The sequence below is a fragment of the Ambystoma mexicanum genome, chromosome 7p (genome assembly GCF_040938575.1).
Source record: "Ambystoma mexicanum isolate Mex_15411 chromosome 7p, UKY_AmexF1_1, whole genome shotgun sequence".
Lineage (NCBI taxonomy): Eukaryota > Metazoa > Chordata > Amphibia > Caudata > Ambystomatidae > Ambystoma > Ambystoma mexicanum.
This window is the reverse complement of record NC_090939.1, coordinates 254,090,042-254,104,755: the sequence shown is the minus strand read 5'-3', so window position 1 is coordinate 254,104,755 and position 14,714 is coordinate 254,090,042. Positions and strand designations below refer to the sequence as shown.

Sequence of the window (14,714 nt, the reverse complement as noted above, 5' to 3'; positions counted from 1 at the left end):
GGTTATCCCCACCAGGCTCAATGGAAGAAGACTCCGGACTGGATCTTCTCTGGTCGTTGAAGGGTATTTAGCTCGGGACTGCAGCAGGGCTTCACCAGGATGGTATAGTTGCAGCACCCGTCTTCTTCTCTTCGGTTCCTTGTAGATCCGGTGGCGACTTCTAGGCCAAGAGACCTGCCTTTTATGCGAAAATCCCCCATTCACACAGCCTGGCTGTCAATCACGCAGCAGGGGTGTTGTCCAGCCCGGACAACCACCTCAGCCAATCATGGCAAAGTGCGACTTGTGTTTCCTAGGATACCCTATGAAGGGGGTGAATACACCCCTCCCTCACATTCAACCCACCTAGACACCCAGGCGCCTGGAGGAGGGCTACTTGGCAGAATCCTGCCAAAAGACAGTGAACAAAGGAGGCAAACCTTGTTTGCCGCGCAAAGTAAAGCATAAGAAGGACTTTAACAAAAAGAAATGGCGAATAAACCCAACCGGAGCCAAAAGAAAAAGTATTTGATCAAGCGGGTTTAAGTTCGAGGCTAATATAATAGCCTAAAACAATACCACGTTTATATAATATAATCGCGGTAGAAAAGTTAGGGTAGATACCACTGCCACCAGCCAAGTCTAAATGTTAAAAGAGCAAAACAATGCACTAGGGGGTACAGATAAAAAGGGATACAGAGTAACCCTTTCCAGTACTCCATGTAAGATGGGGTGTACTGGATCTGTGGTTAAATGACTGAGTAAAGTTAATGGCAACTTTACCCTTTTCTGGGGACAGTAGTCAGCCTCAGAAATGGAGTCGGTGGGAAGTCTAAAAGACAACCCTGTGTCAATGCACTGAAGGTGCTGTGTAACACACAAAGGAAGGGGGCTACTGAAGTGGTGTACTCCAGAGGCCACAATCACAAAAACAGGTAAAAAAACACATGGCAAAACATGGGTAAGAGTGGGGGAAAAGCTCACACTCTTACCAAGTGAAAAAAATAAACTCCAGAAATACAGCAAAGCTGCTGGGGGACTCAATAGGTGAGTGAAAATAGCCATAAAATGAGAATTCTCCCTAATATGAACCGCTTGGTATTTCTTGTCTCTGGAGGCAAGGGCGGTACCACGGTAGCAAGCGTCTCTCCCTGACTTGGTTATCAGTGTAGGAGGGTTCTGTGCACCGTTGACACCTGTTACACGACACGCTGGTTGTTGTTCCCAACCTTGTGATTCCTTTCTCTGATGCTTCGCTGGTCTGGGTCGGAAAGGAAAAGGGCACTTCCCTCCTGTTCGTCCTGTCGGTTCTCGTCCCCTTTCTCCTCCTCTTGAAATGCTGTCTTGGAACAGCTGCTTCGTTGTACGGTTTGCCTTGCTCGAAGTGTGCTCTCGTGCTCCCCCTTTTATCCCTCTGGGGAAGGGAAAGGGATGCCAGGTGTGTCTGATTATTGTCAATTGCCTGACCCTTGTGTTGGGATATGTCAGGTAAACGGCTCAGGTGTTAGGCCGTTGTCCGTCACGGTGTAGGAGAGTGTTTGTGTCGGAAAGGGGGGTAGGGGAGGGGTAGAATTTCTGAATATCCTACGGGGTAGGAAGTGCAAAAGGTGTTATAGGGAAGGGGGTACTGCGTCTCAACCGTCGGTGTCCCACTTCCACTCCCAGAGGACCCTTCATTCAGGTGATCCTCCTGCACTGGTCGACCCCCAGGAACTGGATCCAATAGCGATGGCCGTGTCCTGGCCACTTGGATGACAGATCCCCGGGGACGACTGGTTGAGACACCTTCCGGATTCTCGCAACTGTTATTAATTTACATAGTTAATGTGTTTGAATAATGTGTGTGCCTTTTTAGACTGATGTGCACCCCTTTTTCTGTTCAAAATAAAACAACCCTCCTTAATATTTAAACAATGTGGCACGTATATTTAGAATCCTAAACACAAATGTTTTATTAAGTATTATTTACTCCATCTTAAAGTGTCAGTGGATGTTTCCACTATAAAGGTGCCAAATGCTAGATTAGTTAGTGGCGACACAGATTCCGTATTCAGGGTATCAATATTCAAAGGACTTCTGCCATATTCTTATGATTAGGTGCATCCAAGTTCATCCTTTTTCTAGACCTGCAATGCCTAAACGTATGGCCATTCCCACCCTGCCCTTCTCTGCCCAAAACACACACCCCTTGAATAACTTTGAGTCTTTCTGTGAAGTCCTAAAAGTTGCGGATGGTCACTAGCAGCACGTGCTCGTACAGCTGAAGGAAAGGGAATTGTCTGGCAACTCTCTCGACTTGTAGGACGTGTACTTCCACATCCCCATTCATCGCAAACACAGGATGTTCCTGCGTTTTGTCGTCCTGGGACGGCACTATCAATTTAAGGTCCTGCACTTTGGCTTGAAATCAGCTCTGAGGATGTTCACAAAATGCTTGGCCCCGGTAGCAGCGCACCTATGCCGCACAGGAATGCATTTCTACTGGACGCCTGGCTCATTCGTGCTGTCTAGCAAAGGTCTGCAGAGCAGAAGGACTGGGAAAAGTGTCCTGGCAAGGGATGGTGGTAACACTGGTAATGTATGAGGTTAGCAGCAGGAGAAAACCCAACTGGCTGCAGGTAGAAGATTTCCACGTAATAGCGGAAGAAGAGGGCAGGAGTTAAGGAGCTGGAAAAATGAGCAAGGTAGACCGCAAACACAGCAGGAAGAAACTGGTATGGCAGGAAGTGAAGAAAATAAGACGGAAGCCAGGAAAGAGCAGAGGGCCAGAAGGAGGTTGGAGGCAACAGAAATTAGTCGGGCAGCATACAGGAACCATCCGTTGTGATGCAACCGGCATGGCTAAGGAAGCCCTCTTTGTTAGGATGTCGAAGTGCATCCTTGCGCGAGGAGCCTATTGAGAAGGGGGCTGCCACACGGAGGTGGGCCTGTGGCAAAACACAGCGCTCAGGCATCATTTGGACCATGCAGAGCAAAGACACCCAACATAATATCAAATTAAACAGCAGTGCAAACATGAGCAGGATCAGATCCCAGATTGGCATTAGTGAAACCCTTCTCAATTGCATCCCAGTAGGACACAAAGTCACCAACTCTCTGTAGCTGAAGGCACACTTGGCTAGGCCAGTTTTATCACACCAGGTGCAGGTTTATAGCAATTAAGCTATTATCGTTTAGAAGGCTAAGGAAGCACAGAAGGACTCCAAGTGATTCAAGGGGTGTGTGTTTTGGGCGGAGAAGGGCAGGATGGTAATGATAGGGACTAGCACGGTCAGGGGAAATCAATGGGTGTGTAAATAACAAGACTACACCCACACATCTCATCTCTCTCCTATTTTCATTTCCCATGACAATAGCTTCGGCTTATCTCGCTTTTAGCACCACTAATAAAGTCACTCCTAAAAATGAATAAATGGACATAAGATCATCATAACTGTCCACGATCAATCCTCTTAAAGAGACCGTCTGAGGCAAAGAAAGAGTTCTCTCATTGGAGCGATTTACTGGTACAGCGCCCAACCACAGCTTCCAATTATTTTCACAGGTAGAAAATGTCCTCACCATTTGACATTCGTTTACATGGAAAGGGAAGAAACCCCCGAATAAACAAAACTACTAAATAGCAGTGTTTATCTAAATAGCAGGGTTTTAAGGCACTAGACAGTCAACAGACCGACAGTTCAACTATTAGCAAAAAATGTGCCGTAGTGAATACAATGTTATTAAACAAATAGCATATACAATTACGGAAATTGTTCTCATTAAAAGGTGCGCGAACTGTTAATCTATATGTAAATATCTATATATAAATTAGCAATGATCAAATAAACACGGGCAGAGCCTTGTTGTATTGTAGGAAAGAAACACCATTTCAAGATGGCAGCTAGATTCTAGCTGGGACTTCGGTCGTGTTTCTAGGCGGCCGTGTTCCTTTTCTATGTCAGCGTCGCCTGTGGTTTGACAGGAGCTGATGTCGCTCTTGGCTGTTGCCTTTTCCGGAGCGTTGCATTGTGGGATGGACCTGGTACAGCCTAGGAGTAGTTGATTGAGGCCGAGGTATGGCGGCCAACTTCGAAGAGATTTTCAGATCCTTCGTGGTCAGTAAATTCAAGGAGATTCAGGAAGAGACGATGAACAGGTCAGATGGGAGGGGACTCGGGTGCGCTCGCTTAAGCAGGCGTTAGGGGCTAAGACAACGAGAGCTGGAAAAGGGGGCGGGTGGTTGGTTGTAGGGACTTCCGTGACGACTTAGCAGTGAGAGTTGTCTGGGGAACGCTAGCGGCTGTCGGCGTAGGAGCAGCGTTCTGGGGAGTAATATCTTCCTGTATGGGTGCAGGTTGGAGCTGAGAGATTGGGGAAGAAGAGGTGGTTCCATTGTGTGGTAGCGATAAGCGGCGTGCTTGTCCTTTTTGGCCTAGGAAGTATTGTGTATTTCTTTTTGGGGCCAGAAAATCAGAGGTCTGAGAGCGGACCTTTGCCCTATCTTTCCTGGCAGGTGGCGGGGTGTCGGTAAACTGTGCAGGCTTTATTGGTTTTAGGAAAAACAAGTTTCCCATTAAATAATTTCTATAAATATAATGGGAATGCAAACCAAACAATGTGCACCTGTATTTTCCAAGTGCTCGTCATGTGAAGGCGCTTTCAGCTGGCTGCGGCGTGGCTTGTTTATTGCTGGGAAGGCACATAGCTTTTATGGCCCAGTACATCACTAGGGTAGAGTGGGGTTGTCGCTGCCTGTTGCGTTATGATTCCGAAGCCCTGCTGCTTTCCCATGGAGTGGATTTAACTAATTTGATCGCCTCACGGATTGAACTGTTCTCTCATATGTGCAAGGTATGTTGAATCGGAGATAGGGTTCCAGAACAAGCTGTAGAAGACCACGATTTTAGGTAATTTTTAAATATTCAAGTTATTTACTTGAAGCCGTCAAAATATTAATTTACGGCTTCCTATAATCGCAGGATCATTGCCATGTGGTGCTGTATAACTCCACTGTAATCTGACGCCGCCGTTCTGAGTGAATAGGCATGGCAGTTCGTACACCTGTTCCCATAGATCTAAACGTTTTTTTTCTCAGGTGTTGGGTGGATGCTGTTTATGGCCTTTCGTTGTCCAGTTACGGTTCAAGTCCCGTATTTCTGTACACACTGGTATTGTAGGCTTACCCTTTGATAATACACGATTGACCGTACACTAATGAAAATGGCAACATTACTTGGAGACCTACACGCATGTTAATTACAATGACAAATTGAAATCGCGAATTTCTTACACATTTCCCAGCACGTGTTGCCCGCACATAATTGGGTCTGTTGCCAAACTTCCTTTGCCATGCGAAGGCGCTGTGGTTATAATGAATTATTCGCTGCTTTAATGGCAATCCATTGTTTTAATTGCCCTTGGACGCGTGCTGCATTTTTCCTTTACTGTTGACATCCGAGTTCGTTTTCAATGAGCCGGTTTTGTGTGAACTCTCGTTTGAACTGTCAAAATATTTGTTGGGTTGGCCAGTGATGAACCATATAACTGATTTAAGCAAACACCAAAAATGACACCAGGGCGCTCTCTTGGAACACTTTTATTTCTGACTACCGAGATAGTCCATTATTTGTCATTTGGTGTTTTTATTTTTTTAATATTCTTTATGAAAATTTGTGATGGCTGTTTTGGTACTTAGTAATTTTAAAACTGGTTCTTCATATTAGCTCCCATTAAACTCTTGGGGCCATTCTGTACATGCGATATAGTGATTTAAGTTGTTGCCTTCATATTAGACTGCCGTAAACGTAATGTTAAATGTCATCTTGTTTTGTATTGGAGTGAAATGAAAAGGTATACATGAAATTCTTTCCAGGGCCAACAAATGACTGCAGTCGTCCTATTTCATACAATAGTGAAGCAACCTCAGCCAAGGGCCAATTAAGTAAGTATATGTGCTCCACACAGTGTTTCTTCTCCTCCCATGCCGTTTCAAAGCTAAATTCAAGGGAATATTGAAGTGTACCTCTATTTTGGGGGAAATGTGCTTTTGATCGTCCTTGACAGAAATGTTGGGACCAGACACAGCTGATGCATGCCAGTCACGTGTCATTTATGCCATGAGCAGCCCTGTAGAATCTACACCAGACAAAAGCAATTCCCACAAGACGTGGATCACTCTAAAATATTGCCCGCTGTCCCTGTTTTTGTGAAGGATTGCTAGCGGTCAAAACCACAAGATTCCAGCTCCGTTTCAAAGCTAACAAGGAGTGTACAATGTTCATCTGCAGGAAAGGTGTTAAGAGATGGGTTTGGTGTGGGGTAGAGTTGAAAGAGTTGTGATTTCCTAAAAGACGGCAGTTTGACCCCACCCCTCCCCAAAAGCCAAGTGAATTTGATCTTCCCCCTCCAAGCCAAGCTCATTAAGACCTGTGTATTTATGAGGTATCTACAATTTTTTTGTATCCTGTGGACATAGCTGAGATTAATGAGAGAAAATGTGTTATGTCATACGAAATTATGTGATGGCATCTTGACTGCGCAAGGCATTGCATCTTGCAGCATGAATGGCTCAGAGGGCAATGCAGTGTATGGTGTATCTTTTTCTCTGGGGACGTTTGTGCTAAGTGGGGCATGGTACATTAGGGTCACATCTGTTTAGACCATTTTACTGAGGGAAGCTTTGTGCTTCTCGTATGTGAAGGGTGTACAATAGAATATAGGATGTTTGCCGAACACCCAATTTCTGACTGGATTGCCTTTACCAAACTACTGCCTGTTTGGGATCTGCCCATGCAAGGATTTTAGCATAAACGGCAGCTTTGGTGTGGTGACCAAGGTAAGGAGGGATGTGGGGAGGAATCGGGGGTGATAAGAAAGGTTGGTTGTATGGGGTGGGAGTCAAGAGGGGATATCGCGGGCTGGAAAGAAGCTGCGCCTGCAAGACCGGGGTTGTCCGTCACATAAGATTGTGGAGATGGGTAGGGGAAATAAGGGAGCGAGGTGACTGGTTGTAGGGATGTCTTCATAAGAGAAGGGTGCGTGGGCGGAGCAGGCCCAATAATTGTTTTCCTGCAGTGCCTAAGCCATATCTGGGGGAAACCAGGCTTCTGCAAAACTGGCATGTGGGTATACACGGATCCTATCCTAGAATACACTGACAAACTGTCTTGTGATACGTGTACCTGTGGAAAATAAATGACGGCAACTTGGCAGGTGTTGCAATATGCAGTAGCATTTGGCTTCAGCTTGAGAAAATCTCAGCTCTTGGGAAGATGTAAATCTTCATTATGTAAAGGTATCATGAAGTAAGACACATACAACTGAGAATTGCTATATTAACCCAAATGTCGGGATCGATGAATACCTAACTTGCCCTAAACTAAGGTGGGATTTCCCTACCTTAATGAAACTAAGGAAATTCTGAGTCAAAGTTCAACTTAAGTGTGTCTTGTGTCCAAAACCTATCCTTGCCCTCGACTGAAGTTAAACAATGTGTAGGGATGTCAGCAATAGAAGAAATTGTGATTGAAGTAAAGTTCTGAGCTTCTTCCAACACCTAGCTTACTTTTCAGCGCCCCCTTGCCCAAGTTAAAGACAGTTCCACAAATCCTTGGTTTTCTCTTCTACAAGTTCAAATAACACAGTTCCAATGAAAAGGGTATTGAGGTTCCCTTCCTCAAGAAAACACAAAATTTCAGTAAGTCTCAGGTTTTCCTTCCCCAAGACCTCTGCTTGCCACCTTATACTTGGTTTCAGTCCCTGAATGTACAAAACAACTCGACGCTCCTAGATAGGATTAACAGTTCAATAAAATTATTCCTTCTTGATTTGCTTCAACGTTGTATTTGGCTTTCACAATTGAGGGTTCCCTGGTCTAGGCGCAGTTGTCAGTCCACAGGGTCCACCCACAACAGGTTGCGCAACCAGGAACCCTAGGCTCTTTCGCCCATATAAGTTCCTCTGTATCTGCCGCCTTGTGAATGATCACACTGACTTGGCTTCTCCTTGTTATACTCTTGGCTTTGCCACAATGTGCTGCATATCCTTTGCCAGTCTTTGGTCTTGCCACACTGTCATGCATCAAGTTCACTTGAGTGGTTTTATTTCTTCCCCACCTTTCTGTCAGTTTCTTTAGCTATCTTTCACACTTGAACTCTTATCTCGAGCGTTGCTTTCAAAGGGGCAATTTCGCATTCATCTGTGATCACATCGTAACTCTGCCCATAAAGTGTTCATTCAGTTCGGTATTCAATATTAGTGATATTTTAACTTTAGGTGTTTCACTTTTCTCCCAACTTGCGGATTCGAGTTTGTTACATTGTGCGCATACTATTCTGTTAATTCAGCATTTGCCTCGCTTAGATTGCTGTGCCCACAGACCCATCGTAGCACCCCGGTTTCGCGTGACTTTCCTCTTCACTCACTGGTACTTGGCGTTCCCTCCAGGCAGCTGCGCTGTTTAGTTTCTGCACCGCCTGCTGGCTTTCCATCAACTGCGAGTCCGCTCGTACTTGGATTCTCCTCTGTTCTGCCAGCAGCGCTGCTTCTCTTCTGCGGACGCTCGTGCCTACTTTGTTTCCTTTTATTTGCTGCAGCTCTGGCTGTCTATCTGACCAGAGTCTCCCACACCTGTGGATTTCTTAGAGCCCACCTGGTCCTGGGCACCACAGCTCCTTTGGGTCGTCTGCCAGGGTCCTGTCTCTCCTGCAGGACCCTCCATGGCTGCCTCCTCGCAAACAGGATCCCCGACTGGTCTCTCTTCTTATACACTTGGAAACTTACACCTGCAACCAGTCAAGTGGTTACATTTGATATTGCCTGACTGCAATTAGGTGAATTTGGGACATGCCTGGCCTTTATAATACTCTGCAGGCCTCCTCTTTGTTTCAATACCAGATTGGTGAAATGACTTGCTAGTGTTCGCTACTCAAGTCGCCTCTTCCCCGTATCAGTAATCTGTTGAATAAGGGGGGTGTTTTATAATAATCCATAAAGGCCGAGGGAGGGTTAGGATGGTTCTTTTAAGGCAAAAGGGATACATACCTTGTCTCGCCGGTGCATACACTCTTCCCAAGCCCCAAGGACACCTCCGCTAGGTGATCCTCTGTCGCTTCGCCACCACCAGGGTCGGGAACCAAGAGCGATGGGCTTTCCCTGGCCACCTGAGGAGAGGATCCATGGGGAGTAGGAGTGTTCTCCAACAGTGGCTTTATTTTCATTAACCCTGTCTTTGATTGGGTAGACAATAGTTGTCTGGTCCTTCTCGATTGAAATGCTAGTTTTGAAATCATGTTTAATACAGCATGCATGTCCTATTTATAAAAGAAGCCCTTATTGGCTGTGTTGAATGCCTTGATATAGGACCCCGCCATCTGAGTCGATTAAATAATAGATTTTTTCTGTTTTTGGACCAGGACAGTTGAGTTCCCTTCCCGTAGCAGACAAATTGACAGTAGGCCACGTTCGTAAATTTTTATTAACTGAAACATCCGCTTGATTAACTAAAACAGGTGATGGACTGTGTTTTGATTTGGATAATGTACCCCATCTGTTCCTTTGAAAGCAGATTTTTGCTGTGCATTTGTTTATCGTTGAAACTTTTTTTTTTTTTTACCCCACCTAAAGCTGCTCACCAAGTATTGTCATTTGCCTCTTCTGTTATCCACACCGTTTCTTACTTGCCAAGAGTAAATTATCACCTGCCACTGGTTAGTGGCAAGAGAATTATTTTTATTTAAACTTAGTATTTTAGAAAACTTTTTTTTTTTTTTTTTTTTTAGGCCTGGTTTATATTTTAATCTACCCCCTTATTAACGTGCTCATAGGAGTGTGGCTTAAATCTGATTGAAAAAGCTGCTCCGTGTTCAACTTTCCTCTGTTAATCAGAAATTGCTCGTTCAGTGGACCATTACATGTTGTGCACTTTGATTTTGGGGAGAATGGCTTGCTGCCTATGGAAGGCAAATATCAGTCACCAATCTCTAGTCACTAATAATACTTAAAGCTCTTCTATGTATGATGTAACTAAGGTATTTGGTTAAGGTGATTAAGGCATGTCGTTTTTTTGAAACGGCTGGTATTCTTGTGCCATTTCAGTAAATGCAGCCATTTCTTTCTGTAACCGGATGTTTTCGACTACAATTCCCATCTGCCCAGGCCATCCTAGTCAATGGTGTAGGATCATCGCAGTTGTGGTCCAATCTGAAGAATGAAAGGTTGCAGACCCCTAAGGTATGGGAGTGATGGGGCCATCTTGTCAGCTACAACGGGTGGCACAGATCATGGCCATGGGCTCGTCTAAGCACTTAAGCAACTTTTCAATATTGTAATATAAATCTGTAGTTTAGCTTGTATTGTATGATTAATCCAATTCAAGAATGCATCACTTACTATATGATCCCATTTGGAAGAAGCCATGGTACAAAACGGTTGTTTAACAAGCGAGAACCCTTGGAGCATTTCAATTGACGCACACCTTCCTTGGATTCCGCTAATCTATACAGTACATAATTAGAATCCGTACACATGCTGAATCTGGCATGCAAAAAAAAAACAAATAGAAAAAATATCCATCAAGGGGGGCAGGGGTTGTGGGGGTGTCAATTGCTTCTCTTGATCGCCGTTCTGTAACTTCAGTGGTGTCCCCCCCGCTTCCCTTAAAAGGAAAGCAGGGGACAGGTAAAGTTAATTGGGGAGGAAAGGACCCTACAGCGCTGATTCCCTTCCATGTGCGTGAAGGGAACTGGCGTTGCAGCGGTATACTTCTGTGTCCCGCCAGAAGGTAAGTAAGGGTTTGGGGGGGGGGGAAATGTGGGTGGTCCGAAATAGCCGTGGGAGAGAAAGAAGACTGTACTGTTTGAGAGATCTCCTCTTGGTTTCTGATCATTGCTCAGTTTCCGCTACACCTCTGAGTCATCACCCTTTTTGTTTTTTGTCGTAAGTCGGTCTGCGCCCTAAAGCCTACAGGTCTTTGTGCTTATTACAAGTTTAATAAAGTAAAACTTTTTCTCCCTCGGTCATTTTCAAAAAGATCTCAGTAATCCTACATAATTCAGTGTGGTCCTAAGGTTTATCGCAAACTGAGTTTATAATCTGTCACTTCGAGTGCAAAATATGGATTTATTAAGTCTTGTGTAAACACTTAAATTTATCGCAAAACAAATCATAGCTCCAACTAATTCCATTTATGTGCAACAATTATACACTCAAAACTAAATGCAATATGTCCATATACTAATCTTCTATTACATGCCTTCAACCTCCCTTCTCGTGACATCCACCAAGCCCTTATTATGTATAAGGGATTAATATACCGTACCCCTTCCCACTCCTACATCCAAACTGTTCTCCTCTGAGTAAATTCAATGGTGAGTAACTGGGGGGTGGGTGACTTCTGCTGTATTTTTGTGGAGTCTGCAGCATATGGGAGCCCAATCTGCAAAAAGCCCAAAGATGTATCTTAAGTATACGTTAATCGGGTGGCGTGGCGGGCTGCCATGCAGTGAGCAGCGGTCTCCATGTGCTTCCGCCGGACCCTTAACTGATTTGCCTGTGAAACTGCTTTGATGCTCAGCATGGAATGAGATCCGAGCTCCAGAGAACGGATAGTGGTATTGATCGCAGCACTGCAAACATCCCTGGAACACAACATTGAAACCGTTACAGTGGATGTCTGCCTTCTGACACAGGATTTGCGTTTGCTTGCAGATTGGCTTGGCACCACGGAAGTGCAGGTGCACGAGAACAGAACGAATCTTGCCAGTATCAGTCTTGAGTTGGCCATGTTGACGTAGAAGGTGCCTTTGCTGGACTTCGTGCGCAGGATGCAGAAGGCAGGGCGAAGAATAATCTAGGGATCCTAGGGCTGCCAGAAGGTGAGCATCCCACTTCCTATCTTGAGAACTTGCTGCTGCGGGTGATTGGTGCCAGAACATTGACATGGCTTCATGTTGGAACGGGCCCACAGATCTCTAGCTAAAAGGCCTTTGCCTGGTGCCCTGCCCCCCAGAGACTGCAGATTCTGAATTAGAGGGTGGATACAGGCTTTTTCCACGGATTGAGGTGTGATTGAAGTGTGTCCTCAAAGCTTACGATCTAACCCAAATACACTCAGCTGGTGCAGAGGAGGGCGGCTGTGTTTTGGCCCCACCTTGGAGCGGTTGCGTCTGGCCAACCTAAGCTGCATGTTAACATATCTGGCTAAACTGAAAGTGCTGCCCAGTGGATGATCGGACTTCAACAGCACATTCCTGAATGGACTCTTTGTGAATTGTGCAGCTATCGGCAAGGAGGAATAATGAAACTTAATAGTTGCAGCTGAAACATGATGTTGCACGAACTGTCAACAACCTAGGGCTACTTTGATTAGCAAATGGTGGGAGTCCGGTGATTGACATCCCTACTCTTTTTCGTTTTTTGGGGTGTCTGCTACCTGCATTTGCAGCGGACCAGTTTCTACTGACGTTTGATATTGTTGTAGGCCATTTGCGCTACACCATAATTTTGGCAAAGAAACAACTGTGCTCTTTCTATCCTTTGCTAGTACTTCGACACATAATTAAACAGACGGCACTATATATATACACCAGACGAAGCCCGAGTAGGGTGAAATGCGTCGTTCTCTTTTTTCTGCACTGGAACTGCTGCTGCCTCCTTTGCCCATGCACTTTTAATTAATAAAGGACATTTGGCTGCCCGGAACACTTTGACTGTGGATTTGTTTTTTGTGACTTCCAGTCTCTCACCAAAAGCATCGCTAGAGTGCCATTGTGCCCCGGATTGGTTTCCAATCTTCTCTCTCTCTATATATATATATCTGCTGTTTATCTGCTTAGAATCGCATGCTGTGCATAGTCCGACATCCAGTGGTCACTGCGGAGTAGTGCATTTTGTTTTTCGTAGTCGAAAAGGGGTAGTCAACAATGTGTGTCTGCAACACTATCCCTATAGTGACGTGCAGTGTATCCACAATCCCTCACGCGTCGAGGTCCCTCACATTGTTTTTTTCCGGCCAGATATTGGTCGCCTTTATGCAGAGCTCCTCGAGAGACATTGCAAATATTCACTCGACCATTTGGTCATTATTTAAATATTCACTCGACCGTTGGTCTTTATTTAACTTTACCTTACGTTAGGTTCCTCCTTCGACAAAGCTGTTCTCCGCTGACAAGATCTTCGACGGCTGTGCCTTCGACGGAGGAGATCCTTCAGTGTCGCTGAACACGTGGTCTGGCCTCGCCGGCATCAAACAGTAGGGAGAGTGGGGTCGTGGGACATTTCTTGCTTCTCTTTAAGAATGCCTTTCTCTTTCCCCACCTTTTCCTTCGGGGTTGTTATCGCGTCTGATCGTTTCCTCAGCTATGGAGAGGACACCATTTAGGTTTTGCCTGCGCTGCAAGGGCAAATTCACCTGGAAAGACTAGCACAAAAGGTGCAACCGTTGCTTACCCCTCGACCACAAAGAAGACGGTTGTGCGGCCTGTAAGCTTCTTAAACCCAAGACTTTAATGGACCGCAGGTTCAAGAGGTGGGCAGCCTACGCCATGTCTAGGTCCGATTCCTCACCCGCCGCCGCCGAAAGTGACGAGGAAACTGATAACCCGACCTCCTCTTCAGAGGTTGTACACCCCTCTAGGGAGCGGTCACGCTCCTAGTCTGTCCCCGGCCCCAACAAGCTCGGCTCACGCCCTGCTTATGGGTATGAACACCCCGGCGACACTGACGCACACAAGCACTCACATAAGCACACGACCCACGGCTCTTCCTTGTCGAAGACGAATAAAGCATTAGCGCCAATGGAGATGCAGGTCCTACCGGCGGCCTCCACAGACCGTAAGGGTCCAAAGCCCCCCTCGCAACCGCAGACGCGACAAGCAACTGGGCTAACCGCAGATAAGGGCACTATCACCAAATCGCCAGACATGCCCCGTCATCGAGCGCCCGTCGACATAAAGAATGCGACACCTGTAACGTCGATGCCAGAGGAACAGACAGACCATTTAGTCGTCGAGAGCCTGGCGCGTATTGTTTCCACCGTAGCCAGAGAAGGACGGCAAAAGAGATGCCGAATACCACTTGAAAGGCCAGGGAAACGCCGACAGGGGCGGAAGGAAGCCAGGAACTGGCCCCTCTGTCGAAAGGGACTCCTAACCTACTAGAAGGCTTCTAAGAAGGCGATGGGAGTGTATCCTCGACGTTATGGGATAGGTCAAAGAGTTTACAGGCCGAAATCCCCCCCAGACCGCTCTGAGTTGCCACAAGGGACCTTCAAGAGACTCCAGCTTTGTATCGACACAATGGAGAGTTTTATGTGTACTCGATACCTACCTACACCCAAAAGACCAAGAGAGGGGCCTCAGGAGGATCCTAGGGCTAAATACCCTAGGCTGTTTAAACCCCCCCCCCCCCCCGAGGAGGATGTAGTTATATGACCTCACTGAAGAGGACTCCCACTTTCATAACTAACGAACAAGAACAAAACCTAGACCAGGAAGGTTTCGAGGATAACCCAGACATGGGTGGTGGGGGCTTTGAAGAAGACCCAGAAGAAGGTGCTTCACAGCCCTGGCAGTCCCCATCAGCATCTACAGACCATGACGCCCTAAACCTGTTCCCCAACCACCCCCCCCCCCCCAAAGACTCACCAATCAGGAATATGTCGCCTATAGACAATCAACCTACCTTTAAGGCACTACTACGCAAAGCAGCAGCGCATTTCGAAATGGAGACTGGGGAAATTTCTCCTGACATAGACT

The 14,714-nt window shown here is 46.1% G+C and overlaps 1 protein-coding gene across 4 annotated transcripts in view; it reads left to right on the top strand.

The window, feature by feature from the left end:
* Positions 1 to 3,962: 3,962 nt before the first annotated feature.
* Positions 3,963 to 14,714, top strand: part of SON (SON DNA and RNA binding protein) — a 1,246,872-nt gene continuing 1,236,120 nt past the window's right edge. For 3 of the 4 annotated variants that reach the window (XM_069636250.1, XM_069636252.1, XM_069636254.1), the window contains exon 1: positions 3,963 to 4,117. In XM_069636250.1, coding sequence (XP_069492351.1) covers positions 4,038 to 4,117 — 80 coding nt within the window. In that variant the 5' untranslated portion in view covers positions 3,963 to 4,037. Of the gene's footprint in view, positions 4,118 to 5,833; positions 5,903 to 14,714 lie in introns of all 4 variants that reach the window. The other variant, XM_069636251.1, reaches the window with a different exon arrangement.